Below are 27,201 nucleotides of genomic sequence, written 5' to 3' on the forward strand. Positions count from 1 at the left end.
AGAGTGTGGGGGGGAGAAGGGAGAACAAAAGAGGAAATATAAAGATGAAGAACAGAGATGGCGAAGGGGAATGGAGGTGTATTAGAATGGAGAGAGAGAGTGTGTGGGGGGGGAGAAGGGAGAACAAAAGAGGAAATATAAAGATGAAGAACAGAGATGGCGAAGGGGAATGGAGGTGTATTAGAATGGAGAGAGAGAGTGTGGGGGGGAGAAGGGAGAACAAAAGAGGAAATATAAAGATGAAGAACAGAGATGGCGAAGGGGAATGGAGGTGTATTAGAATGGAGAGAGAGAGTGTGGGGGGGGAGAAGGGAGAACAAAAGAGGAAATATAAAGATGAAGAACAGAGATGGCGAAGGGGAATGGAGGTGTATTATAATGGAGAGAGAGAGTGTGTTAGGGGCCGCGGAACGGTTTTCAAAGTGGTGGGGTGACTATGCTTAAAGTCACAATCATGTGGTCATAATTACGTTTTTGTACACGGTTTTTGAAAAAAGTATAGGGGTGACCCCCCCCCCTGGTTCCGCGCCCCCTGTGTGTGTGTTTGTGCGAGACTCTTCAGACGTACATAGATGGGCATGTGGTTGATAATAGGTGTCTGTGTGTATTTTCTAGAGAACGGGTGTATACAATAGGATACTTTAGCAATCAGTACGCACACGCTTTTTACAACACAGAAATTCATTTGATATTACAAGTCAAATCACACTGAACAGCTGAGGGGGTTTTGTCGAAAGAGATGGGATGAAGAAGAGATAGATGAATGATTTAGTGTAGAGCGTGTGTGTGTGTGTGTGTGTGCGCGCGCGCGTTGTGTGTGTGCGTGTGTGAATGGAGGATGGATTACTGAAGAAGGAGAGATATAAATGGAGGACAGAGATGAGGGGTAGAGAATGGGAGAGAGTTAGTACAATGGAGAGAGAAAATAGTTTGCGTTGGTGTATGCGGGTGCGTGCGTGTGTGATGGGGAGGGAAGGTGGTTGATGACAAATTTCAAGTTTGAAACAAATCGAGTCAACATAAAAGAAGATTTGCAATTAGTACACTTTCTTATTTTACATCCGATTTTGATGAAATTTTCAGTGTTGTACTAGTTTGATTTTTCTCTAATTATTCAAATCAACATTTTTCTGGGGTGGACTTGACCGGTAAGGAAATTTTAAAAATCCATAGCACTCATTCTCAGCCACCCCAATGCTTTTCTCTACCCCCCCCCCCCTCCTCCCTCTTGAATCCACCACTCTTCAGCAAAATTCTAAAGTTTCTCTTCTCATCCCTTCCCCACGAACCAATTTCACATGTACAATTGATGCAAGGCCTATCTAATGTGTACTATATCTTGTGATGGGTGCTATACACGATTTACATCAGCACTCGTTGGTATACGAAAACATGCAACGCAGAGACTAACGTTAGTCTACACAGCCTAGCTTTGGTACACAAACACAGAGTTACTATCACATTTTTTACCTGTTATACCCTAAGTAGCCTTGTATATAGCCATGAAGTTCAGTTTTTGGACCTCTTGATGATTGAAACATGTATACTAGTGAGAGCAATCTGCTACTGAAGAGTGATTGGGCAGGGATTTCATCCACTAGGGAATTCCCCTTGTAATTGGCTATGGTCAAGGTTATATTTCTTATACCGTGCACATTCCGGGGGGGGGGGAGGGATACGTCCTTTGCCTGGGTTGTGGCTCGTCCCCCTGCCCCCCCCCCCTTAGGTACGCTAGTGCTAATGAGTTAGTCGTCAAATATGCACGGTCGTCGTTCACGAACAATGTCAAATTTGTCTGGCCATTCTAGATTTGACATTAGAATTTCAAACTCTTCTTGCTCATTAATGCACGAGGTGTTCGGTTCAAATTAGCTATCAATTATGAAGAGGAATTATTGAATTATTTGATTATGTAAATGAAATATAAGAATTCATTTGCATTTGAATTGAAAATACATGGAATCCCGGGTTATTTCCTGGGACGCAATGTATATGAGGTGTAAAAAAGACCTCGTCAGACGCCAAAAATATACTTACCGTTCTTTTTTTTTTACTTTGTTTGGGAAATGTCAGATATTTCAAAAATTGGTTCTCTTTCTGTCTCTTCCTTATATATTCTCCTAAATCTCACTGCTATACTATCTCTGTTTCTCTTTCCCCTTCTCTTTACTTTAATTCATATTCATATCAAACTATTCAGAAGAATCATTGAAGTTCATCAATTGTCAACGCTCCCACCATGAAGCTAGTATTATCATGTTCCATACAAACATGTGACTATTGAAAATTATTTGATTGCGACATTTCTCTCAATTCATATTTAATATTCATCCACCTCACTGAAGTACAGCCTAGCCATGTGTGAAAATTACCCCCGAAATAAGGGAATTACCACTGGGTAATCCGTAGACGTGTAACGACATTGATCATGTACATACGCCATCTTGTCTCACAGCATAGATAATTATACTTCAACACATCGATCTCCGAAGTTTGGACATAGTTTTAATATTGCTTTAAGACGATCATTTTCTTTTTCAAAAGATGGTCATGTGAGGTAATGCCATAATATGTCAATAAAGAGAAGGTAAGTAGACCATACAATGTTACATCCAAAACTTGATATCACGGAAATACCTGATATTGTCGTATTTCGGATCTTTATTTTCGTTCGGAGCATACAATAATTGTCGGAATAAAGAAACTTTGAAAAGGTTATAGAGTAAAGTGTTTATTTGTAAATGAAGCATCAATATTCTTAGTTAATAATCAGCAACAGTTATAGATTGATGAGATTGAAATTCATGAAGATATAATTGGAGATTCAGACAGTGGCGCAATTACAAGGGGCATGGGGGCATGTGTCCCCCCCCCCATCGGCAGGCATAAAAAAGGGAAAGGAGAAGAGAGAGAAAGGGAGAGAAACGTAGTGGGAAAAAATAAATTATTGTTCATTATAATGATATATTATGTATGATATGTTATATCACATTAAAGAAATAACTAAGTAAAACATAATTTGCTCAGGGCCTATGTCTTCATCGTTCATGTTTACTGTTAAAAAAACGTGATTTTACAGAAAATAAACAGAAGATTTTGCAGAAAGAAATAACAGAATCATTCTGTAAATTCATAAAACAGGAATTTTTCTGTAATTTAACAGAACAGGTCTGTTTAAAAAAGGGGAAAAGGATGTTTTATTCAAGGAAGTTTGTAAGATTCCATACTCCAAATACCAATTTCTTGTAAGATTACGCAAATCGGTAAGATTACAGGTGTTCTCGAGACTCTACTGCAGGAACTTCTTTTATTTTTTTCTAACAGTGTTGTTCGCACTGAATCTCCAATTATATCCTCATGACTTTCAACTCAATCTATAACTGTTGCTGATTATTAACTAATCAGCTATTGATGCTTCATTTACAAATAAACACCTCCACATTTCAAGTCAATATACAACAATTAGATTTCTTCGCACTTCGAATTATTATTGTTTTATGTAATGAAATATGCTTCTTTTTAATGACTGCTTAAAGTGATTGCCCTATTTTAAGGTTTTAATATAAAACATTTCCTGCCCGTGCTTATATTCGCTTTAGTGGATTGGTGATATATGTGTGCTCTTCATGAATTCCTAAAATCAGTCCTTAAAATGTCCCTTTTCTGAACTGAATATCAAAAATTTTCAGCTTGTGCTTCTTGCTCGCATCATTTGGTTAGTGAAATACGCATGCTTCGTGAATTCCTACAGATAAGCCCTAGAATGCCCCTCTTCAGGTCTGAATTTCCTTAAATTTCAACTTGCGCTTCGCGCTCGCATTGTTTGTTTAGCGAGATAGGTACGTATCATGATTACAAAAATATTCTTATAATGTCCCTGTTTAGGTCTGAATATCAAAACGAAATCAGATGCGACCAGTGAGATACATATCCGTATACATATCCATTAATGTCACTGTCCTTAAACTGTCTCTATTAGGTCTGTATATCTGGCACATGAGCGCCCTTTGCTCGTTCACTAAGTGACTAAAATTTTTGCTGGTGCCCCCCCCATGCCATGACCCACGGTACGCCACTAGATTCAGATAAAACGGGACGATGAATATGATAATTATGAAGTATAAAACTCTTGTTCTGTAGTTAGTTCAATTTATATTGTCTATTTATGGATTCTTGAAGTAATTCAGTCTATCTGTATTGGATTTATTTTAATAATCAACAAGTCTCATTTATATGATTAGTTTCGGGGTGTAACAGTTTAAGGTATGATTAATTTTAACTTCCTCTGATTGGTTATCAGGTAACTGTCTATCAAAATTTCTCTGGTATAAGGAGAGTGGTAATGTTCAGTGCGACTCTGTGAGTAACCGGAGTTGAGAGTATATCGAAGTTAGCTCACATTTTTAGCAGTTTATATTTCATGGTTAGTGTTTAGTAGTTAAATTGTAATAAAGAATTTTCGTATTTTAAATTCTTCACTGGGGAGTTGATAAACCAGAAAGATGAATAATTGAAATGATGATGATGATAATGATGATGATGAGGACGATGGTGATGATGATGATGGTGATGATGGTGGTGATGATGATGGTGATGATGATGATGGTGATGATGGTGGTGATGATGGTGATGATGATGGTGATGATGATGATGGTGATGATGGTGGTGATGATGATGGTGATGATGATGATGATGGTGATGATGGTGGTGATGATGGTGATGATGATGATGATGATGGTGATGATGATGATGGTGATGATGATGATGGTGATGATGGTGGTGATGATGATGGTGATGATGATGATGGTGATGATGGTGGTGATGATGATGGTGATGATGATGGTGATGATGATGATGGTGATGATGGTGGTGATGATGATGGTGATGATGATGGTGATGATAATGATGGTGATGATGGTGATGATGGTGGTGATGATGATGATGATAATGATGGTGATGATAATGATAGTGATGATTGTGATGATGATGATGGTGATGATGGTGATGATGATGATAATGATAGTGATGATGATGATTGTGATGATGATGATAATGATGGTGGTGATGATGATGGTGGTGGTGGTGATGATGATGATGATGAAGATGATGATGATAATGGTAATGATAATGATGATGATGGTGGTGATGATGATGATGGTGGTGATGATGATGATATTGTTCCACGACCATTTCTATATCTATTTGTTTATTTCATTTTTTTTTCATGCATAAAAAAAGTAATTGACAAAATATACCGTGAGAGTAAGAAAAAAGACACCTCACAAATCCCCATTTCATGAAAGAAAATATGTCATGATAGTATGCTCACTATATATTACCGGAAAGAGTATATTCTCCCAAATAATTTGATACCATTTTTATGTGGTATGTGTTAACCCTTGGAAGATCGAGAGGTATTCTTTGCAGTAATGTAAATTTTGACTTGCGCCAAAGGAAGACGTGACTGGAATGAATAAATTCAGATGTCAATGATGTCATAATCTTACAAGAATCGCATTAAAATCCATTTTAAAACACTTTTCAGTAAATTACATGATACATCTTATAATTGTTTAATAGACACTTTTACTAATAAGCATTAAAAAATACAAATTAGAATGCCCCTATTATGTTAAGATGTAGGTATCACTTGCATCTTCAATGAATACAAAAATAATCAATGACATAAATACTGAAAAGTACCCCCCAAAATGTCGTTTACAATATTTGAGAGCAATTAATTCTGCATATTCTTCTTGAATGATACATTATTGTTACATATTCGTATACAAAAGTAGTGAATTTCAGATGCTAGGTTTTTCATGTCATGTAGATAAATATGAATGTCTCTATTCCAAGTAAAACCATCCCGAAAATGATAAAGGTGCTCTTTTTATTTAAGCAATACATAAAAAGTGCAATTTGCATTATATGAATCTCAATATTTTCAATGTTTAAAGTTTAGAGAATAATGAATCAGTAAGTTCAAGATAATCCAGTACACAGCCATATGCCTCTCTTTTGCAATCTTAAAATGCAGTCAGTATCTACTATATTGTTTTCCCATCCTATACAGCGCCCCCCCCAAAAAAAAAAATGCCCCTCTGATATAGGCTGAATATAGGCTGAATTAATTTAAAAATTAGAAATTGTTCTTAATTAAATGTATGTAATAGGAAGCTCATCTCATAACTTCCATAAAAAAAATAATTGGTCCTGTTTCAATGGTTTTGAATACACAGTCTATTTTGTAACAATGGTGCTTTTCAGCCGATTCCAAGTTTGCATACATGCAGCACTGCTACTACTGCAGGTTCTGCACTGCCTAGCATATCGACCCCCTTTGATCATGTTGATCATTCGGAATCAGGGAATTCCCTGAGCTGACCAGGAAATCTAACCAGGCTCATCAAATAACAACCTTGCGAATGTTCAGAAGAGCGGCAAGAGTACATGACAATTCCTTTCTAGTTTGATATTAATGGGAGATGTACAATTTTAGAGGCAAAAGGTCATGTCTGTTTCATGCATGCCTTTTTTCAACAATATTACATTCTTGATCTCATTCCTTTTTTATTTATAAATAAATAGACTCAGGTTTATTAACTTACCTTTTTGTATGTAAAAGGTCCAATTTTCACAAGTTATGTTCGTTTTCGCAAAGTGTGATACACTTTTGGTTTGCCTTTCATTGTTCACCTTATTGTACTCATCCGTCATTCATATTTTCTTTCAAGTTGGTGCATGGATCCCCTATCAATCATAAAAAATCTTGATTTTTTAAATCTTATTTCTTTTTGTTTTGGTTTTCACCCTTCTGCTTAAAGGGGTGACATGTTCAAGACAATGCAGAAATACAGATGTGTTGTAAACTTGGAACGACATGCATCACTGCTACGTAACAGGGTGTGTATTCAAAACCGCTGAAGCAAGATCAATGAAATTTTCAAAGAAGTTAGATTATGAAATAATCTTTCTACTCCCGTACATTTGATTGAGAATATCACCACATTCTGGAATTAGTTCAACCCCTATGTAAGAGGGATATGTTGATGACGTGCTGCATATGCTATATTTGATACTGCTTGATACATATTCCGTTAACTTGTAGCAGAACCATATAGAACTTTCTGTTTGAAATGAAATGAAATAATGAATTGAATTGATCGTCATCATTAATGTTGAAAATGGACCAAAACTCAAATTCATGTGATAAGAATATAGACACACTTACAATCTCAACCATTGTTTATAAATCTTTCATACATTTTTTTTCGCTTGGATAACTGCAATAAAAATTGATTAATAGTTATGATTATTATCGAGCTAATTGCTAATTTAAAAAAAATATTAGTTTTTCATAATTGACGAAATTATTTCGTAGCTGAGTAGGCATAAAGTTCCTCCTCGAAGTTATGGTTTCTCCACATTGCGTCGTTGATGGCGGTATGACACTGATCATGAGAGAATGATTCTTTATCCAGAGTAGGTATGTTCGAAACTATTAGTCTGTTAATGTAAGGTTATTGCTGCTGGTTCCAGTTTTCAGGGACAGGGGAACTCAAACGGGCTTTCTCCCACCTCCCCCTCCCAAGAAAAGCAACAATTCCCAATTGCATAATGAATTGAATTGAATTTATTTTCATACTTCACAAGATAACAAAATAATAACATAATACAAGAAATACATTTGGTTACATAGAAAATACAAAGATAATGGCAGTAAATAAAGTGAAATATGAAGGAACCTGCATGAAAAGCAGAGCTTGTAGTGTCTGCACTCGGCAGGTTCGTTAAAGTAATTATGAAGATTGTAAGGAGATCGGACACTAAAGTATAATTAGACTACAAAAGAAAAGCCAAACATTAGCACAAAATCAAGGGGTAAAGAATTAGAGGAAAAGTGGACAATGTGATATATAGGAGGGGGATGAGCGAAGAATGAAAAATGAATGAATAAACTAGAATTTTAATTCGTCATGAGGACGAATTAGGTGATCTGTCTCTGATTCTCTTGATCATGAATATGATCACCATGTTAATTCAGATCAATATGATAATCATGATGAAAACCAAAATATGTTGATAGCTCTTGCAATTCGGGAAATGGGGTGAAGCGGGGGTTGGTTATAATTATGATGAAATGGTAATAAGCCAATCTCCACTTACCGACAGACAATCATCCAATATATCAAAAGTGTTTCCATTATTGTATGATCCCAATATTTGACACAATATACGCAAAATCGCACAGATATTATTACAAACCTAATTTGGCTAGCACAAACGGTATCTTGGATTTTTCTCGAGGTGAAATGACAGAGAAAAGGGATAGTACGGACTTGAATATGAGATGACGTAGAAGACACAATGTATGAAGTTTGCTTCAGGTGAGATGATACCAGCCCACAGAAGTAGTAATTTGAAGACGTTCTCAAAACATGTGCCTCCTAGAGTAGAAAACTTTGATAAGTGTGTCAGAAAGGAAAGTTGCATGCAGTTTTGATGTAAAACAAAACAAAGAGATAGGGCAGAAAGGAAGAGAAAGAGGTAGAGAGAGAGCTAGTACCAAATCAGAGACTTTATATATAGTGAGTCACAGGTCAAAGGTGAGTGAGCTGTGTAAGATCAAATACTGACCACAGTGACATATATTGCCAAGGACTCTTTACACATAAGCAAATGAAGAGGATCTCTAATCCAATTTTGCAAGTGAAATTAAGGCATAACGCTGGCATCTGATCGGAAAATAAAGACCACATTGCGGTAGCTTACAATCTCAGCTACAACATACTTCAAGCTCAGAGAAAACCGATCTATAGAAGTGGAGATATGGCTCGCGAAATAGAGGAATGTAAAATCCAGTTTTGAGAAAAAGTCATTTCCCATAGAGATTGCACACAAAATGAGCGAAAATGACATGCCTCTATTACTTGCCATTTTTCAGGATGATTCGATTCTTAAAACGTAAATATACCCATCTTAATAGAAAGAGTATGTCCTCAGCTACAACGTAGAAAAAAACTGAGCAAAAATTGACCAATATTAACAGAGTTAGAGTCAAATTTGCATAATTATGATGACGTCATAAGTAGCAAAATGGGAATTTTGAGTTCCGACGCCATTTTGATGACGTCATGATAAAATTTCGGGTGAAATGTGAAATGAAATCACATCTCCCATCCATACTCTATTCGAATATGAAAAAAAATGGGGGTCAATGGACTATCTTAAGAGCTATAATGAATTTTGTATAGGCATGTTTTTGCACATATATTGTCTATGGTTAGTGCGCGCGCGCGCTCGTGCTGTAAACTTTGATGGAGGCTAATTAGTCTGGTCAGTTAGCGGAATTATGTGGACACGGTGGACAAAAGCGTGATTTTTTCTCCAGACCTTTGTTTATGTATAAGAATTAAGAATGGGGTATGCTCCAAAAAATCTGGCTGCAGGAACAGTGAAAAAATGGGTGAAAATGTCAGAATTTATGAGTTCAGATTTGTCTGGTATATAGACTAGTGCTAGTGCAAAACTCAATAGCAGTGCATTATTTTGCATTGGATTAGTTCTTGAATTCAGACCCTTTTTGAACAGATCTTCTGTTTGTCCTCGCATCTCAATGCACCAAATATCTGAATGAAGATGCTAACCAAGCCGAAGGGTGACGGTGGAGGGGGTTGAATGTTGGTGTGTGTGTACGTATTTTGGTCTTGGGGTAAAGGTGTGCAAGACACATTTTTTGCATGTGTTGGAAATTGTGTTGCCATGGTAACAGTGTATTATTGCAAATATAAGGTAAAAATCTTGCAGTTAGAACCACTTCCTCTGTTTTTAACCGATTCTCATGAAATTTGGCACACACATTGGTCTTGAGGTGAAGATGTCTAAGACACACTTTTGTGTGTCTTTCAGAAATCTTGTTGCCATGGTAACAACATATTATATGGTGAAAATTGGGAAAAAATCTTACAATTCAAACTGCTTCATCAGTTTTCAATCAATTTTCATGAAATTTGGCACACACATTGGTATTGAAGTAAAGATGTACAAGGCACTTTTTGTGTGTGTTTCCAAAATTGTGTTGCCATGGGAACAACATATATGGCAAAATTTAGGTAAAAACCTTGCAATTTGAACTACTTCATCAGTTTTGAACCAATTCTCGTGAAATTTGGCTCACACATTTGCCTTGGGGTAAAGATGTACAAGAACCTTTTTTTTTGCATTTGTCAGAGAGTGCATCACCAGGGTAGCCACATATGATATCCAGAAATGTAGGAAAACTTATTGTGGATCAAACTTCTTCCCCTGTTTTTAGTCAGTGCTCATAAATATTCATCTTAGGGTAAAGATTCATATTAAATTCTAAATGTCTTCTCTGCATTAAAATGTGGGGGTATTAATCACCTTCATTAATATTTCTGGGTTTGGGGGAAGGGGCAGGATTAGTCCTTTAAATCTGACATCAAAGAAGGTTAAAGGCAGTGGCCATTAGAAACATGAAAATGATAAACACTCTTAAAAAACGCATCCCCTTAAGGGCATTTAGGCTGGAGGTACACTGGGTGAATATGAAACCTTCCGCTGAAGCAGAAGAGTTCCAACACTGGCAAGCAAAACAAAATGTGTACCCCTTCTACTTTCAACAGCTGATTTTCCAAACCTTAGTTCCACCTCCCCAAGATGTGCACCCCTCCCCATACCACTTTTAGTTCTACTTCCCCATGCTCAAACCAGTCTACACCTTTGTCCCTCAGGGGTCAATGCATTTTTAAAGCTAGACATCACTCTTTTTTTGGGGGGGTGGGGTCTTTAGAAAATGACCTCATTAAAATTACAGTTAAAGGATTATGACTAGGAACTTAACACCCCCCGAAAAATAGGGGGCTGATAATACTTTTTAGCAGAAAATCCCCCCCCTTCAAAGGTAAGAATAGTCCTTTGTACTTCAGACCATTCATTTGAAGCTTAAGGCATTCTGATTTGACAAAAAAAAAATTGTTTACAGTACCCAATTAACCATTGTTTATTTATATGCTCCTACTCAGTTAAAAAAGTTAAAAGGAGGACAATAGCTGGATGGATCGCTTTTGGGAATTTTAATGACATTATGAAGAGCAGTATGCCAATTTGCCTTAAAAGAAAAGTCTTTAATCAATGTGTTATACCGGCAATGACCTATGGTTCCGAAACCTGGTCTGTAACAAAGAAAATGGAACAGAAATTAAAAACCACTCAAGACAGTATGGAACGTATAATGCTAGGGATATCAAAACGCGATAGGAAAACCATACAATGTATTAGGAATCAGACTAAAGTAATAGACATAATCAAAGCAATTAAATCAATGAAATGGAGATGGGCTGGCCACCTTGCAAGATCACATGATAATAGGTGGACCAAACGCATCACAGAATGGAGACCATGGCTAGGATCACGAAATCGGGGTAGACAGAAATTGAGATGGAGTGACGAGCTCACAAAATTCATTGGTATAAATTGGATTGCGTCAGCACAAGACAAGCACCTTTGGTACCAACTTGAGGAGGCCTTCGCCCTGCAGTGGGCTGAACATGGCTGATATGATGATGATGATGATGACTCAGTCTTTTATTCATATTCCATTCCTACTCTTTGTTTTTAACTTTCACATCACTCTTGATTTTGAGCTTCACCATGCCATCTTCTGTTTCCTGTCTCTCTCTAAGTATATTTTTTCTGACATATTTTAAAGTGTACCTTTCATCGTGCAACTAATTATTATAGAAATATAGATATATACAAAAATATCTGCACTTGTTTTAGAAATTCACTTGCAATTTTCTAAAGCCCCCCCCCCAAAAAAAAATGTAAGGGGTGTTTTTTTAAGAGTGTTTAAGTTTCTCATAGTCATGGCCATTAACCTATATTTTTATGTTGTCAGTTTTTAAGGACCTTCTCCGCCCCCCCCAAAAAGCCTATAAATATTATTGAAGGTGATTAATACCCTGCGCTATCATATGACGTTATAAAGGGGAATCAAACCCAAATAAACATGTTTTTAGAGGAAAATGAAAAATCAGACAAGTTTATAGGTCAAAGTTTGAACAATATCGGACAAACCATAACAAAGTTGTGAACATATTAAAGTTATAAACATTGGTAATCACTATACCCATGAAGACTTCAAATTGACCGCATATGTGATGTCACAGTGATTTAAGAAGGCAAGGACCACTCTTCCATGTACTGGAATAATTAATTAGCTAAAATTTCTTTTTTTCAAAAGTTTTACTTCAAATTATATCTTTACCGGGTTTATATTACGGCCCCAATGGAATAGGGATTTAGGAGAAAACCAAAAATCCTGATAACTACTAGTCTTATGGGAAAGTTGTCCTTGCGGCCCCACCCCTTGTCATAATTTACTTACCCAGTTGCCAATTTGAATTCTACATACTAGCAGCCTTAGGGATCTTAATTTTAAAGCAGCCATAACTTTATTTTGCTTGTCCGATTTCTTTAAAACTTTCACCATTCTTATTTTTCTCCTTTTCCATGCACAAAACATTATGACCAAGGCTTGATTCCCTTTTAATACTGAATATGAATCTTTACCCAAAATGAATATTTGTGTCAACTTTTATGAGCACAGGCTGAAAACTGAGAAGTAGACTGATCCACGATGAGTTTTCCCCATATTTCTGGCTAAATGTGGTTACCAAGGCAATGCACTCTCTGACAAAAGGTTCTTGCACATCTTTACCTCAAGGCCAATGTGTGAGCCATAATTATTTCATGGGAATTGGTTCAAAACAACAACAACAAAAAACTTATGAAGTAGTTCAAATTGCAAGGCTTTTACCTAAATTTTGCCATATAATATGTTGTTCCCATGGCAACACAATTTTGGAAACACACACAAAAAGTGCCTTGTACATCTTTACTTCAATACCAATGTGTGTGCCAAATTTCATGAAAATTGATTGAAAAATGATGAAGCAGTTTGAATTGTAAGATTTTTTCCCAATTTTCACCATATAATATGTTGTTACCATGGCAACAAGATTTCTGAAAGACACACAAAAGTGTGTCTTAGACATCTTCACCTCAAGACCAATGTGTGTGCCAAATTTCATGAGAATCGGTTAAAAACAGAGGAAGTGGTTCTAACTGCAAGATTTTTACCTTATTTTTGCAATAATACACTGTTACCATGGCAACACAATTTCCAACACATGCAAAAAATGTGTCTTGCACACCTTTACCCCAAGACCAAAATACGTACACACACACCAACATTCAACCCCCTCCACTGTCACCCTTCCGCTTGGTTAGCATCTTCATTCAGATATTTGGTGCATTGAGATGCGAGGACAAACAGAAGATCTGTTCAAAAGGGGTCTGAATTCAAGAACTAATCCAATGCAAAATAATGCACTGCTATTGAGTTTTGCACTAGCGCTAGTCTATATACCAGACAAATCTGAACTCATAAATTCTGACATTTTCACCCATTTTTTCACTGTTCCTGCAGCCAGATTTTTTGGAGCATACCCCATTCTTAATTCTTATACATAAACAAAGGTCTGGAGAAAAAATCATGCTTTTGTCCACCGTGTCCACAAGTAGGGCATTTTTGACGCTAACAGACCAGACTAAATTCCTTTATTACTTGTCGTAGAAGGTTGATCAAGGTATCAAATTGTTCAAAATTATATTATCGGTGCATTGATATGAGAAAAATGGCGATCCTGTGTTTTATAGTGCCGCTACGCGCGGGAACGCGCGCGTAACCGTGCGCGCGCGCAAATTTGTGAAATGCTTAAAATTACCTGAAACATACTCTACTTTGGTCAAAAAGCGACCTTTACATGACTTTTGATGACATGGACAGTTGATTCTTGACCTGAAGTTAATGTGATGTAAATATGGTTAATTTTTGATAATTGATAATGAAGATACGATTGATAATGTCATTTTACAAAATGGCGTCTAGATGACGTCATGACCTTTTGACCTTGAACTTGTTTCGTTCATATGACATGATAAGTCCCCATATCTGATGATATTTTGAAGATAATTGATAATGTACATTTGGAGATTTTATGGTAACAAGAAAAGGGTGGAAAAATAAAAATTAAGAAATAAATAAATAATAAAAAAGAAAATTCTTACGAAATTAATAGTTGATCTGTCGATTGACAGATCACCTAAAAACAATACCACATTATACCTTTAAAAAGGTACAAATCAAATACATTACATATATTCCACCAGTGCGTCTTAATGGGCACCCCTGTAGCCATACTACATGCATAGAAGGGTTCCATAGAAAAAAAATGTTTTTAACTTGTTGTTTTTTATTGTAATCTTTGTCTGATTTTATTCTTTTTCTATTCAAATTATATAATTTTTAGTCTGGAATACACCTTCAAGTTGTGCTGAATCGGGAACTACGCCATCTACGGCGAATATCTGAGGAACCTAACAGCCTAAAGAGAGAGTTTACCCAATCAGGTAAAATTTCATTTGTTTCTCTTATTTAACGTACCCTACAATGAGATAAATCATGCCCTTTCATTTATTTCAAGCGATTTGATATTTCAAGATGAAAAAATAAATCTCATAATAGGCCATTTACGTAAATCGATAAACCATGATCATTTATTGACCCCTCCTTCCCATTCATCTCACTTTCTTACTCGTTTTACTATCCTTTTCTTCTCTCTCCCTCTCTCTCTCTCTTCTTCTACTACTCCCCCTTTTCCTTCCCTATTTGTGTTGTTGTTCTCCTTCTCCTTTCTTTTAAATTCTTACTCCACGTTATTCTTTAATTGCATTTAATTGTCTTCTTCCTTTCATCCTCTCTTTTCTTTTGTTAAGGGAGAAATATACTGATTATGAATAGAATATTATTCAGTGGCGTAACTACGGGGGAAAGGGGGGGGGGCACATGCCCCCCTAATCGGCTGCCCCCCCCCCTAAAACAACGGGGAAAAGGAAAAAAAGAGGGAGAAATGAAAAGAAACATAAGTGAGAAAGAAGCATTATTGTTCATAATAATGGTATATCATATTATGATTATTTTATGTTATATTACATAAAAACATTTTTTCACAACTTTATGAAGCATAATTTTCCCAGGGCCTATGTCTTTATTGTTCCTGGTGCTCGAATTGTCTGTTTAAAGAGATATATAATCGAGTTGTACGAAAACCTCCCGTTTTCAAGTCAATTCTCGCACTCCGAGTTATTATTTTTTTTATGAAGTGAACTATGGTTCTTTGTCATGACTACTTAAAGTGATTCCCCCATGTTAAGGTCTTAATAAAAAAAATCCTGTCTCCGTGTTATGTTCGCATGAGTGTATTAGTGAAATATGTCTGCTCTTCATCAATGCCTAAAATCAGTCATTAAATGTCCTGTTTTCTGATCTGAATAATTATTTTAAAAATTCCATCTCGCGCTTCGCGCTCGTAATATTTGGTTAGTGAAACACATAAGGTCTTAGTGAATTCCTACAAACAAGCCCATCTTCAGGCCTGAATTTCCGAATTTTTCAGCTCGCGCTTCGCGCTCGTAATATATTGAGATGCGTATAAAAATCATTATCACAATTACTTCAGAAAGTGCTTCATGTGATTAGATGTAATTATAACAAAATCAGCAAGCGCTTGGCACTCGCATTAGATGACAATGGTGAGATATGTATACTCTCAATGGATTCCTAAAATATAGTCCTTAAAATGTCTTTGTTTGGGATCAATATATACAACATTTCAGCTGTGTTTGTTTAGCGAGACAGGTACGTATCATAATTTTAAAAAGAATAATTATAATGTCCCTTTTTAGGTCTGAATATCACAAATTTTCAGCTCGGACTTCGCGCTCGCATTGTTTGATCAGTGATATACATATCTGTTCAATGGCACTGTCCTTAAATGCCTCTATTAGGTCAGTATACCTGGCAACTGAGCGCGCTTCGCGCGGACACTAAGTGACTCAAAATTTTTGCTAGCGCCCCCCCCCATGCCGTGACCAACGGTAAGGTCCTGGTCTTATTAAATATCAATGGAAAGGTAACATGGGGATTATCATTAGGTCATTTGAAAATAACGAAAATTTTACATGAGGTGGAAATCCCCAATTAAAGAGCGCTAAAATGCCTCTCTGAGAAATGCCTTGCATTGGTCTCTGAATTGATTCGAATTTGATGACGTGTATGATGACACCAGAGACGTGATATAGCTCTCACACATCAAGATCCACACACGCGCGCAAAACCTATTGCGAATAGTAGTGAACGTGCGATTTCTCCACACTGTCACTGAGTAGTTCGAACATGAAATGGTAGAAAACCATAAAGTTATATCTAGATTTGGATTTCGAAACAAATGTTGTTGAAGAAGAAGAAATGCTACATGTAGCTCTAGTGAACAAGAAAGCGATATGGAAGAAGGAAAATGTGGGAATTGTGCCGGTGATGGAGTGCAACCAACCCTGTCATGTCATGCATGTCGTATTTAGTCAATTCACATTAGCAGCCTCACGGTGCACCACCCAAATGAAGCAATGATAAAAAAAGTCCACGACAGAGTCTCATCACTCATTCAACAACTTCGAAATATATATAAATAAATTCTTTATATTCTTCTTAAATGATAAATTAGTGTTACAAATTTGTATATACGAAGATAGTGAATTTCAAATGTTAGGTCCTACATGTCATATAAACCCCTCAAAAAAAGTTCCGCAACTCAAGTTTGAGTGCTAATAAATTTCTTAGTGTGCCATCATCATATGTTAAAGTGGTATCAATGGAAAGCATGATTATTCCTCTTTACAATCATGTGTCATTTGTAATGCTAGTGTTATCATGAAATATACAGACATGATAAATATGCAGCAATGTAAAAAATGAAATGTTGCAAAATTCGTTGCCATTTCATGTTTGAGTTCTGCAACTCAAACTGCAAGTTTGAGTGCCAATAAATTTCTTAATGTGCCATCATCATGTGTAAAAGTGATATCTTTAGAAAGCATGATTATTCTCCTTTACAATCATGTGTCATTTGTAATGCTAGTGTTATCATGGAATACACAGACATGATAATACGCAGCAATGTTAGAAATGAAATGTTGCAAAATGCATCGTTTCCAATAGCGAATTTCCAATTGTTTTGAGGATGGACCGAGTGCATTCACTGTCACCTGCATGGTGGAAATTCTATAGAAATGGAGACTCTTGTTAGAAATCAATGCATTTTGCAACATTTCACTTCTGACTTTTCTCAATGTTCAGGGTGACTGCATATTCCATGATTACATAATCACAGCAAATGGCATGTCATTGTAAAGAGGAATAATTCAGCTTTCCAATGAAACCAGTTTCATCTTTTATACTTCATTAACCAAAGAGATATCATCCCACAAAACTGAGTTGCAAAATTTTTTTTGAGGGGTTTAGATACATATAAATGCGCACATTCAGAAGGGCAATAACAGATTGAAATGATGAAATATGTAAATGAAATGCATATAACATTTCTTATTTTTTACTTGGATGAAAAAGGAAAAAGGGTGTTTTTTAGCCTAAATGTCATCCAGCTTATCTTCTTAAACTTGTAACCTATACAGGTCTTATAATTTAAGAATTTTCATGCCTGATAGTAATGGAGGGTTTTCTTTCCCCCTCTTCTTTTAAACTTTGACTGCTAAGATTTCCAAAGTACTCAGTGTTTTAAAACAGAAAAAAAAATTGCATGAGATACGATAAAAGGAAAAAACAACAACATTTCATCTGTTTATGAGACCAAAATAAGGAGATGAGATAAATTATATACAAATAAAACACTCTTTTTCCTCTTCTTATGGAATTCGATACATTGTTTCCTAGTTTCGATTATCACGATGATAAGGTGTATATATATATATATATATATATATATATATATATATATATATATATATATATATATATATATATATATATATATATATATATATATATCTTTCACGCAATACTTGGCTCTCAGTAAACTGTAAAGTCTGTAAACAATTCTTGCACACAAAATTCTTTGGACGTGATATAAATACATGTTGTTTTTTGTTTACATGTTTGAATGGATGGAATTTTTTACATTGGCTTCAAAGCTCTAATAGGCAAAACATACTCGAGGTCTTTAAATTGCATTCTTATACGGTCATTCGACTGTCGAGTTTTTCAATTATTCAATTACCCCATTGTGATAATGGTATGCACTATATGATATCTCAACTATATATCAAAGCCATGGTTCTTTTCCAAACGTTACATAATCAATTGGGTGTTGATTATGCAGTTAGAGTTTGGATAATTCGGCGAATAGGCTTGTTATACATGCTAACTAATTTTTTACCGCCATCTCTTAAGATGCTTTAACACACCTTTGATTTATATTCAAATACTCCTTTTTCCAGTACAAAGAATTTTTGATATACAAATCACACAAAGAATTGCAGATGTTTTAATTGGGACTAACAGTCAGTCATTCATTGCGCATGCTTCCGGATCGATGTTATTCTATTTTTATTTTTATTGTTATGTTAAATCCTTCTTTAATTGTGATCAAAGCTTGATCAAAATCCAGTTTAAAAAAAGTACCGAAGTTATTGAATTTCAAAATCTGACAATATTTGGTGAAAACGATTTAGGCCTATATTCGCAATTGATGGTGCATGCGCGTGCAACATGTCTCCCACTGACAAAACAAGCATATGTGATCTTACATATGAAATCAAAAGTCAATCCTATATTGCGTTTTATTCTTTGTGGGCAAACTTGAGTAAATAAGCAAATTCTAATTTAGTAAGTTCATATATGTAACAGTCAGACGATGGAAATATTCATTTTTACAAAGACATGCGTAAAAGGGTTCCATAGAAAACAACTGTTTTCAATTTTTCATCGATTATAATGGAAATGTTTGTCTGATTTTACTTTTTCTCTATTTAAATTATGTCATTTTTAGTCTGGATTACACCTTCAACGTTGTGCTGAATCGGGAACTACGCCATCTACTGCGAATGTCTGATAGACATAACAGCTTAAAGACAGGGACTACCATATCAGGTAAAATTTCATATTTATGAAAAATAAATCGAAAGTTCTCACCACTCACCTTACAATCATTGTTTTTTATATATATAATTTCATTTCATTTATTTAAAAAGATTTAATATTTTAAGATTAAGAAATAGGTTTCATAATAGGGCATATTTGCTAATGTAAATCGATAAAATTTCATCATTTATTGCCTTCTCTCCCCTCTCTCCCTCCATTCATCTTACTTTCGTACTCATTTCACAATCCCTTTCTCTCTCTCTCTTTTCTTTTTCTCCCCATTTCCTTTCTTATTCGTGCTGTAGTTCTTCTTCTCTTTTCTTTTAAAAGCTTACTCGTTTTATCTTTCATTACATTTCATTTTATTCTTCTCTTTTCTTTTGTTAAAGGCTCCTCTCTCTCTCTCGATCTCTCTCTCTCTCTCTTTCTCTCTCTCCGACCCCCTCTTGCCAATTCTCTTTCTCCCTTCCTCTTCCTTTTCCTATTATTTTTTTTTATTTTCACACATCAGGCATGGTGGCTCAACGGTAGAGCGCGCCCCTCATGAATAGGAGGTCGTGGGTTCGATCACTTGCCGAGTCATCCCAAAGACTTTAATAAAATGGAACATTTTGGGGCCGATTGCACGAAAGGGTCTTTGCAAGGACCGGCTTTCCTGTCGCCCATTTCTATGTGGAACGCATTTTGAATAAATCATCTGCATACATATTTAATTCGTCTGTTAAAATAAACAAAATGTTTGTTTATAAAATGATGTGATATATCATGAACTTGTATAAAATTTGATTTAAAAGCAAGCTAACAAATCTTATTCTTTATCATAAATTTCAGAAACACCCCGCTTATAGCGTATCATAAAAGATGGGCGACACGAAAGACGGTCCTTGCAAAGACCCTTTCGTGCAATCGTCCCCTGACTTCTTGCCAGGCGCTCAGCATCTGAATTGTATAGAAGCAAACAAATTAATCATAATATGGCACCCAAGTATCCCCTAGACCTAGTCTTTCTTCGTTCCTCTTCGTCATTCAGATCCAGCCGCTCATCTTTGTCTAATTTGAACCACGGCCGTCGCATACGAAGATCAGATACGGTGATAGTGCTTTGTATATTATTGCCCCTGAACAAGCTCCAAACTCAAAATGCTCCCTCTGTTGAGATTTTCACATCCTCACTCAAAACTCACCTTTTCTCAACGATGACATAGTTTTTTTTTAATTATTAATTTTATTTAATTAATGGATATTTTATTATTTACTTTAGTCAGCCAACCTGTGCGCTTTGAAACACCCATACAAAGCATCTTATAAATGTTATTATTTGTAGTATTATTAGTATTATTATTATCATCATCATTATTATCATTTTATTATCAGTATTATTACCATTATTATTATTGTTATTATTATTATTATCATCATCATTATTATTATCATTACTACTACTACTACTACTACTACTACTACTACTACTACTACTACTACTACTACTACTACTATACTACTACTACTACTACTACTTCTACTACCACCACCACCACTACTACTACTACTACTGCTACTACTACTACTACTTCTGCTACTACTAATACTATTACTACTTCTACTACTATCACTACTGCTGCTACTACTACAACTACTACTAATTCTACTACTACATGTACAACTACTGCTACTACTACTACTACTACTACTACTGCTACTACTGTTAATACTACTATTACTACTACTATTTGTCTATTATCACGTCCACATATACCCCTCCCCCTTCAGTGTCATGGGAACGATTTTTTGACTGGGTTGCTGAAGGAGATTTGAAAAGAAGAAAAAAAAGGGTTATTGGTGCCTAGGAATTTTAAATACAGAAAAAAGGGTTTTTACTACAAAATGAAGATTAAATTGGTTCAGAGGACTTCGGAAAGCAAAAAAAAGAGGATTTCACTAGAAAATGAAGGTCATTTGGTTACCATTGGCATTTTTACACATCTTTCAGAATACCGGGGGGAGGGCTGCCTGTGGAGAATAATACACGCGGCACCCCAATAAATTTCTTGGGGTGCTTAAACACCCAAGCACCCCCACTCCCCAAGACCATGCCCTCTATCCATCTTTTTTCCTTTGTATTATCAAGATAGTACGCTGGGGAATTAACACTGGTTGCACGTGCACCTTCCCCTTGTTCTACTTTCAACAGCTGATTTTCTAAACTTGGCTTCCACCTCTCCAAGTTGTGCACCCTGTTACACCCACAAATGTAATAATCGCCCACAAATGTAATAACGCCCACAAATGTAATAACACTTTACCCACAAATGTAATAACGCCCACAAATGTAATAACACTTTACCCACAAATGTAATAATTTTTGATCGCCCACAAATGTAATAACACTTTACCCACAAATGTAATAACGCCCACAAATGTAATAACACTTTACCCACAAATGTAATAATGCACTTTACCCACAAATGTAATAATGACTTTACCTACAAATGTAATAAATTTGAAGTGATTTTGGGCGAATTCGTTCTAAACTAATAGCCTATAGTAATGCGTTCATATAGCACAAAAGTTCAAAGTCTTTTTTCCAGACCCGGTTAATGAAATATTACAGTACAAGTCCAAGTCTTTTCCAGACCCGGTTTTTCAAAATTATACTATACGTCCAAAGTCTTTTTTCCAGACTCGGTTGTTTCAAAATTATAATATACGTCCAAAGTCTTTTTTCCAGACCCGGTTAATTCAAAAATTATAATGCAAGTCCAAAGTCTTTTTTTTCAGACCCGGTCGTTTCAAAAGTTATAATATACGTCGGTGAGGGGTAAAGACAACACTCTAAGCCCAAGCATAATAAGTGGGTTTAATTTTGAAGATTGGTCTCAGCTGTCATTTTTTTTCAATATTTCTTTATCTTTTAAATAACCTGGTCCAGACGAAAGACTAAGCATAATACTCGTGTTATTCCACAAGAATAAGAATATGAGTCTTTTGTTTTTAGGATTGTTTAAATCATTTTTAAATCACCGGGTCTGGAATAGAGACAACGCTCTAAACGTGTGCTTTTCTACATGCATGGTCTTAATTTGGAGGATTGTTGGTTCTTAGATTCGTTGTTGGGGGTTGAGTTTTATTGATTTTTTATTCCTGAAATAATTGTGTCTGGAGGAAAGTCGATCTTCGACAATCGGTCTTCATGTTGTTCCACAGTAATTAGATTATTGGGTATTCGTTTTAGAATATTTGTAAAAAAACTATTTTATGTTTCAAATAGTAACCAAGTCTGGAGAAAGGATGTCTGCTTTACCCACGCGTTATTACAATGTTTTGTAGGGGTAGTAGTGTTATTTTAAAAATGACATATTTTTACTGGGTGAAACTTTGGAAATTTGGTCTTAGATTCGAACTTTTTCAGTTACTTTTTTTAATAGCCGGGTCTGGAGGAAAGAGTACGTTTAAAAACTCGTGTTATTCCACGAGAATAAGAATATAAGGTCTTATGTTAGAAGATTTTTTTCGTAACTGTTTTAGGTCTGGAATAAAGACAACACTCTAAACCTCTTTTAAAACAGGTTCTTAGGTTGAAGGTTTGTTTGGTCTTAAACTTTGATTTTTTTTAATTCTTACTATTAGCGTTTTTTAAAGAAAAAATGGTCGGGCTGAAAGACTACGCTATATATCCAGCATTAATAAGATTATGGGGTCTTTATACTGTTTTTAAACTATTATTCGTAATGTTTAAATAACAGGTAACCGGGTCTGGAGAAAAGACTATGCTTGATTCTCAATTTACTCTTAGTGCATAATTATATTCACAATATACACCGTATAAGTTTAAACAACAACAAAGACATTAATTCCACCAGTTTTAATTAACTGGGTCTGGAGAAAAGACTAAGCTCGATTCCCATTTTTTCCACAGGAATATCATTATCATATCTTAGTTTGGACTTATATTATAAAGTTTGAAACAACCGGGTCTGGAAAAAAGACTTTGGATTTATATTATAATTTTTGAAACAACCGGGTCTGGAAAAAAGACTTTGGATTTATATTATAATTTTTTAAACAACCGGGTCTGGAAAAAAAGACTTTGGACTTATATCACAATTTTTTTAAACAACCGGGTCTGGAAGAAAGACTTTGGACTTGTACTTTGATGTTTTATTAACCCGGTCTGAAAAAAAGACTTTGCACTTTTGTGCTATATGAACGCATTACTATAGGATTTATGTTTAGAACAAATTCGCCAAAAATCCCTTCAAATTTATTACATTTGTGGGTAAAGTCATTATTACATTTGTGGGCGATCAAAAATTATTACATTTGTGGGTAAAGTGTTATTACATTTGTGGGCGTTATTACATTTGTGGGTAAAGTGTTATTACATTTGTGGGCGTTATTACATTTGTGGGTGCAACACACCCCATGCCACTTTAGTTCCACGGACCTACCCAGGAAGTCGGGGGGCACTTCTATTGACGAGTGGATACCATGCACGAACAAAGAAACGCGTAAAAGGGTAGGGGGCTCTTTTTCAAGATAGGGCACGTTACGTACTTAATGTAATAAGGGTGTCAAAATATAAAAATACTGAATAGAGGGGTATTTATATTTTGCAAGATATTTGGTCAAATTTGCGAGGTTATAAAAGATACTAAAATGTTTTATAAAGGGTGTACTTTTTGCTCCAACACTTCAGAGTCCGACCGACGTCCGAAACAAAACAATAAAATATTGCTGTACTTGTTTAGGGGGTCAATCCAGGGAATGCTTGCCAATGGTACCGTTTTCTTTCAAGTACTTGTTAAGGATAGGGTTTCACATGCCAATTCTTATAAAGGGGTGCATTTTCAGAATTGTTTTTCGAGACCCCATGGTCGCGCGTGGTATCCCCCCCCCCCGGGCATGATGTGCACCTATCCTTGCTCAAACCAGCCTACGCCCTTGCAATTATACTCCTTCTCTTGTGATATATCTGTCTTTCATATTTCTCAGATCAATACTCTGATCATCATGGCGGCTAACTTCACCCTAGACCAACAATGTGAAGGAAAGGAGTGTCAATCAATCACAGATGTGACGTACTACGTGGAGGAGAAAAAGAGACTCTGTGATGACTGCGCCTCTAAAGAAGGATGCATCGCAAGAGTTAAAAGAGGTGTACCAAATATTTATTGTGAAGAACATAATGAAAAGGTAAAATTATATTGCAAATCTCATGGCGTTCCATTGTGTTATTCATGCGCTATTATCAAACATCAACAGCCTTGCGAGAGACAAGATATAAATGATGCAATAAAAGACAATGGGGCGAGGCTAACAGTTCTAAAAGAAAAAGGGAGGGACAAATTGAAAGAAGGTCGTCTGTACGAAAATGAAATTGACCAATGCACGAAAGACACAGACACCCATCTACAAGTTTTGAAAGATGAAGTTAATTCCATAATCAAGGAGGCGATCAACATAGATGAAGCAAATGAGAAGATGGAGGCTGACAAAATTAATCTTGCATTTGATGGTAAGAATCAAGTACTCCAAGAAGAGATAATGAAGATCAATGAAAAGATTCGAAAGAACAATGAAGAGAGAGAGAAACAACTTGAATTAATCCATACAAATGCACAGATTAGACAAAGACACATGGACAATAAGAAGATTGGTCTTCATAGAGACATTGATAACATTGTTAAAGAGAAGGATAGGAAGATCAGAGAGTTGATGAAATCATTGCAGGATGAAACAAAAACAATAGAGAATGCAATACAGACCATAGATACAGTACTAGAAGACGATAAAAACATTGTTAAAGACGGTCATAGTGTGAACATGTCAGTGAGTGATAAACTAAAGAAACCACTTTATAAGAATGATGTGAAACAAATCACTGATATAATATCAGGTGTGAGGTTTGTGAAGGGTGTTGGGAGAGAGAAGTATGATGGTAGGATTGGTGGGTATGATGGCAAGTGGATGCTTAGTGATACAATCAATGTCAAAGATAAATTCACATTCCCACGGATTGTTGGTTGCATAGATAAAAGTAATGTGATCATCACCGACTGGTTGTCAGATAGACATACATACATGTTAGATATAAACACTAAACACATTCAGAGAGTGATAACAGGTACTGATACATCATTTGTATTCTCCTGTGCATTACTGAATGATGACAAGATAGTGTGTGGTAAATGGTGTAAAGGTTGTACAGGGAACAGTTTAAAGGTAAATGCTAGTTTTGGTAACGATATCAAAATGAGTTCGTACAGAATCCAATTAAATGACCACTAAAGTGTCTGTTTGTATAAATAAAACGCATGTGCCAAAGGATTCTGGAAGAAATTGTGTAATTGCTGAGAAATCTGCAAATAAGCACGGGATTCGGGTAGGGCGTCGGGCCCGACGCCCTAAGCAATAATTATACATTGTCCCACGTGCGCTTATCTGTGTTGGGGATTTTCGGTGTGAACATTTTTCAGCGTAGATTTCAAGATTTCACAAACTCCAGTTAATGTAACTGTACCAGATCTAGATCCTCGATGATATACTGGCAATTAAGCCTTGTTTTACAGTCTTTCTCATGAAATCAGTGTTTACTGCAACTACTGGAATTTCTCTTTAACTGGATGCATCAGTGTGTATGACAGACAATGGATGCGCATCAATGACGTCACAATACCAAAAGAAAAACCTCACAATATCTCGTCATCTCCTGGTCGCTTAACTCGTCTTTACTCCTGGTTAACTTTTAAAGAGGTTACGAACACAACGGACGATATCTCATGGGTGGATGTAGCTGTTGACCGTGATGGGATGATCATCGCTGCTGAGTGGGGTAAGTCTAAGATATACGTCATCAACCCAGCTGATAGTAAGATCGTGAATACCATCAAATGTAAAGAGGATGTAGTGATGCGAGGTGTGATATCATCAGGTCACATCATCGCTCAACCTGGTGATAAGAGAGTACTAATCATAGACAGAGAGGGTGGTCAAAGGGAAATCCCCCACAGTGATGTCATCTTGAATGTCAGTGTTGATCCTATAACAGACGACCTCTACGTTGTGACCTCAGATGATGAGTACAAGACGTGTATGATTGATCAGGTGATGAGAGGGAGTGAAGTGAAGAAGAGAAGAGTGACGTCATTCCCTCTAACAACTAGACTGACTGATCAAGGGACTGTGGAGCTTAGGAAATGTTACCTTTTCTTATCTCCTGTAATGATCCCATCATCAGGCAAGATAATTACTTGTAATGGAGATAGTATTCTCGTCTTCGAAAAGCGACTCACATTCTAAACGATGATATGTCAGGATCATTCACTATGATGAATATGAGACACACTGACCAGAATAATACCATCTTTGGATAATTGAAATATCTGTAGCAGTGAGGCCTAATAAGACCTAATAACTCTGACCCATTTCAAACATCACGGTCAACAATAGGCATTTCTTTAAAAAAAATAAACCCCCAAAACTCCCGTATCCAAGAACATGTATCAGACATGAGGAAATAGGTTTCTATATCATTATTTGAAAATAGTATTGGTGAGGTCATATTGCATATAATATTACAAGGTCGTCATCATCATCAAGCCTAAACGCCCACGATGGATTTCCATTAAAAATTATAGTTTTGTGAAATGTATAATACATCTTGTTGAAAAAATACTACAGTTTTGTTATATAAAACCTCTCTATGTTTTGACATTCTGATTCCGATGTGAATGCAGAAATAAAAATAAATCAAAACAAATAATGGCATAATGTCATATTTCATATATTTTCCAGTATTTGAAAGATAGATAATCAAACACACTCATGATATGAAGGTGCTGACATTGATCAGAATTTACTGAATGCAGTGGCTGAATAAATTTAGTCAAGAATTTAAAAGATTCAAAAGATTTATGATAAAATTGAACAAAAATATATAAAACAAAATAGATTAGAATCATTCACCCTCGATCGGAATAAGCATTCTTTTCATTGACATGTTTAACTTACTTCCTCACTTCCATGAGCCTGCCAGAATTCTAATTTAAACATTGGTGTCACATCTCTCTTTCAATCTCATCAGTTTTACTTGCCATCCTAATAGCAATTAGGTTTCT

At 35.8% G+C, this 27,201-nt stretch overlaps 1 protein-coding gene across 1 annotated transcript; it reads left to right on the top strand.

The window, feature by feature from the left end:
* Positions 1–2,380: 2,380 nt before the first annotated feature.
* LOC121417523 lies at positions 2,381–26,660 on the top strand. The gene is made up of 6 exons (XM_041611243.1): positions 2,381–2,587; positions 14,400–14,499; positions 18,993–19,093; positions 24,077–25,296; positions 25,696–25,750; positions 25,838–26,660. Exons 4-6 carry the CDS (start codon positions 24,095–24,097, stop codon positions 26,381–26,383), a joined length of 1,803 nt encoding a protein of 600 aa, XP_041467177.1. The 5' UTR covers positions 2,381–2,587; positions 14,400–14,499; positions 18,993–19,093; positions 24,077–24,094; the 3' UTR covers positions 26,384–26,660.
* Positions 26,661–27,201: the final 541 nt, after the last annotated feature.

Source organism: Lytechinus variegatus, chromosome 6, assembly GCF_018143015.1.
Source record: "Lytechinus variegatus isolate NC3 chromosome 6, Lvar_3.0, whole genome shotgun sequence".
NCBI lineage: Eukaryota > Metazoa > Echinodermata > Echinoidea > Temnopleuroida > Toxopneustidae > Lytechinus > Lytechinus variegatus.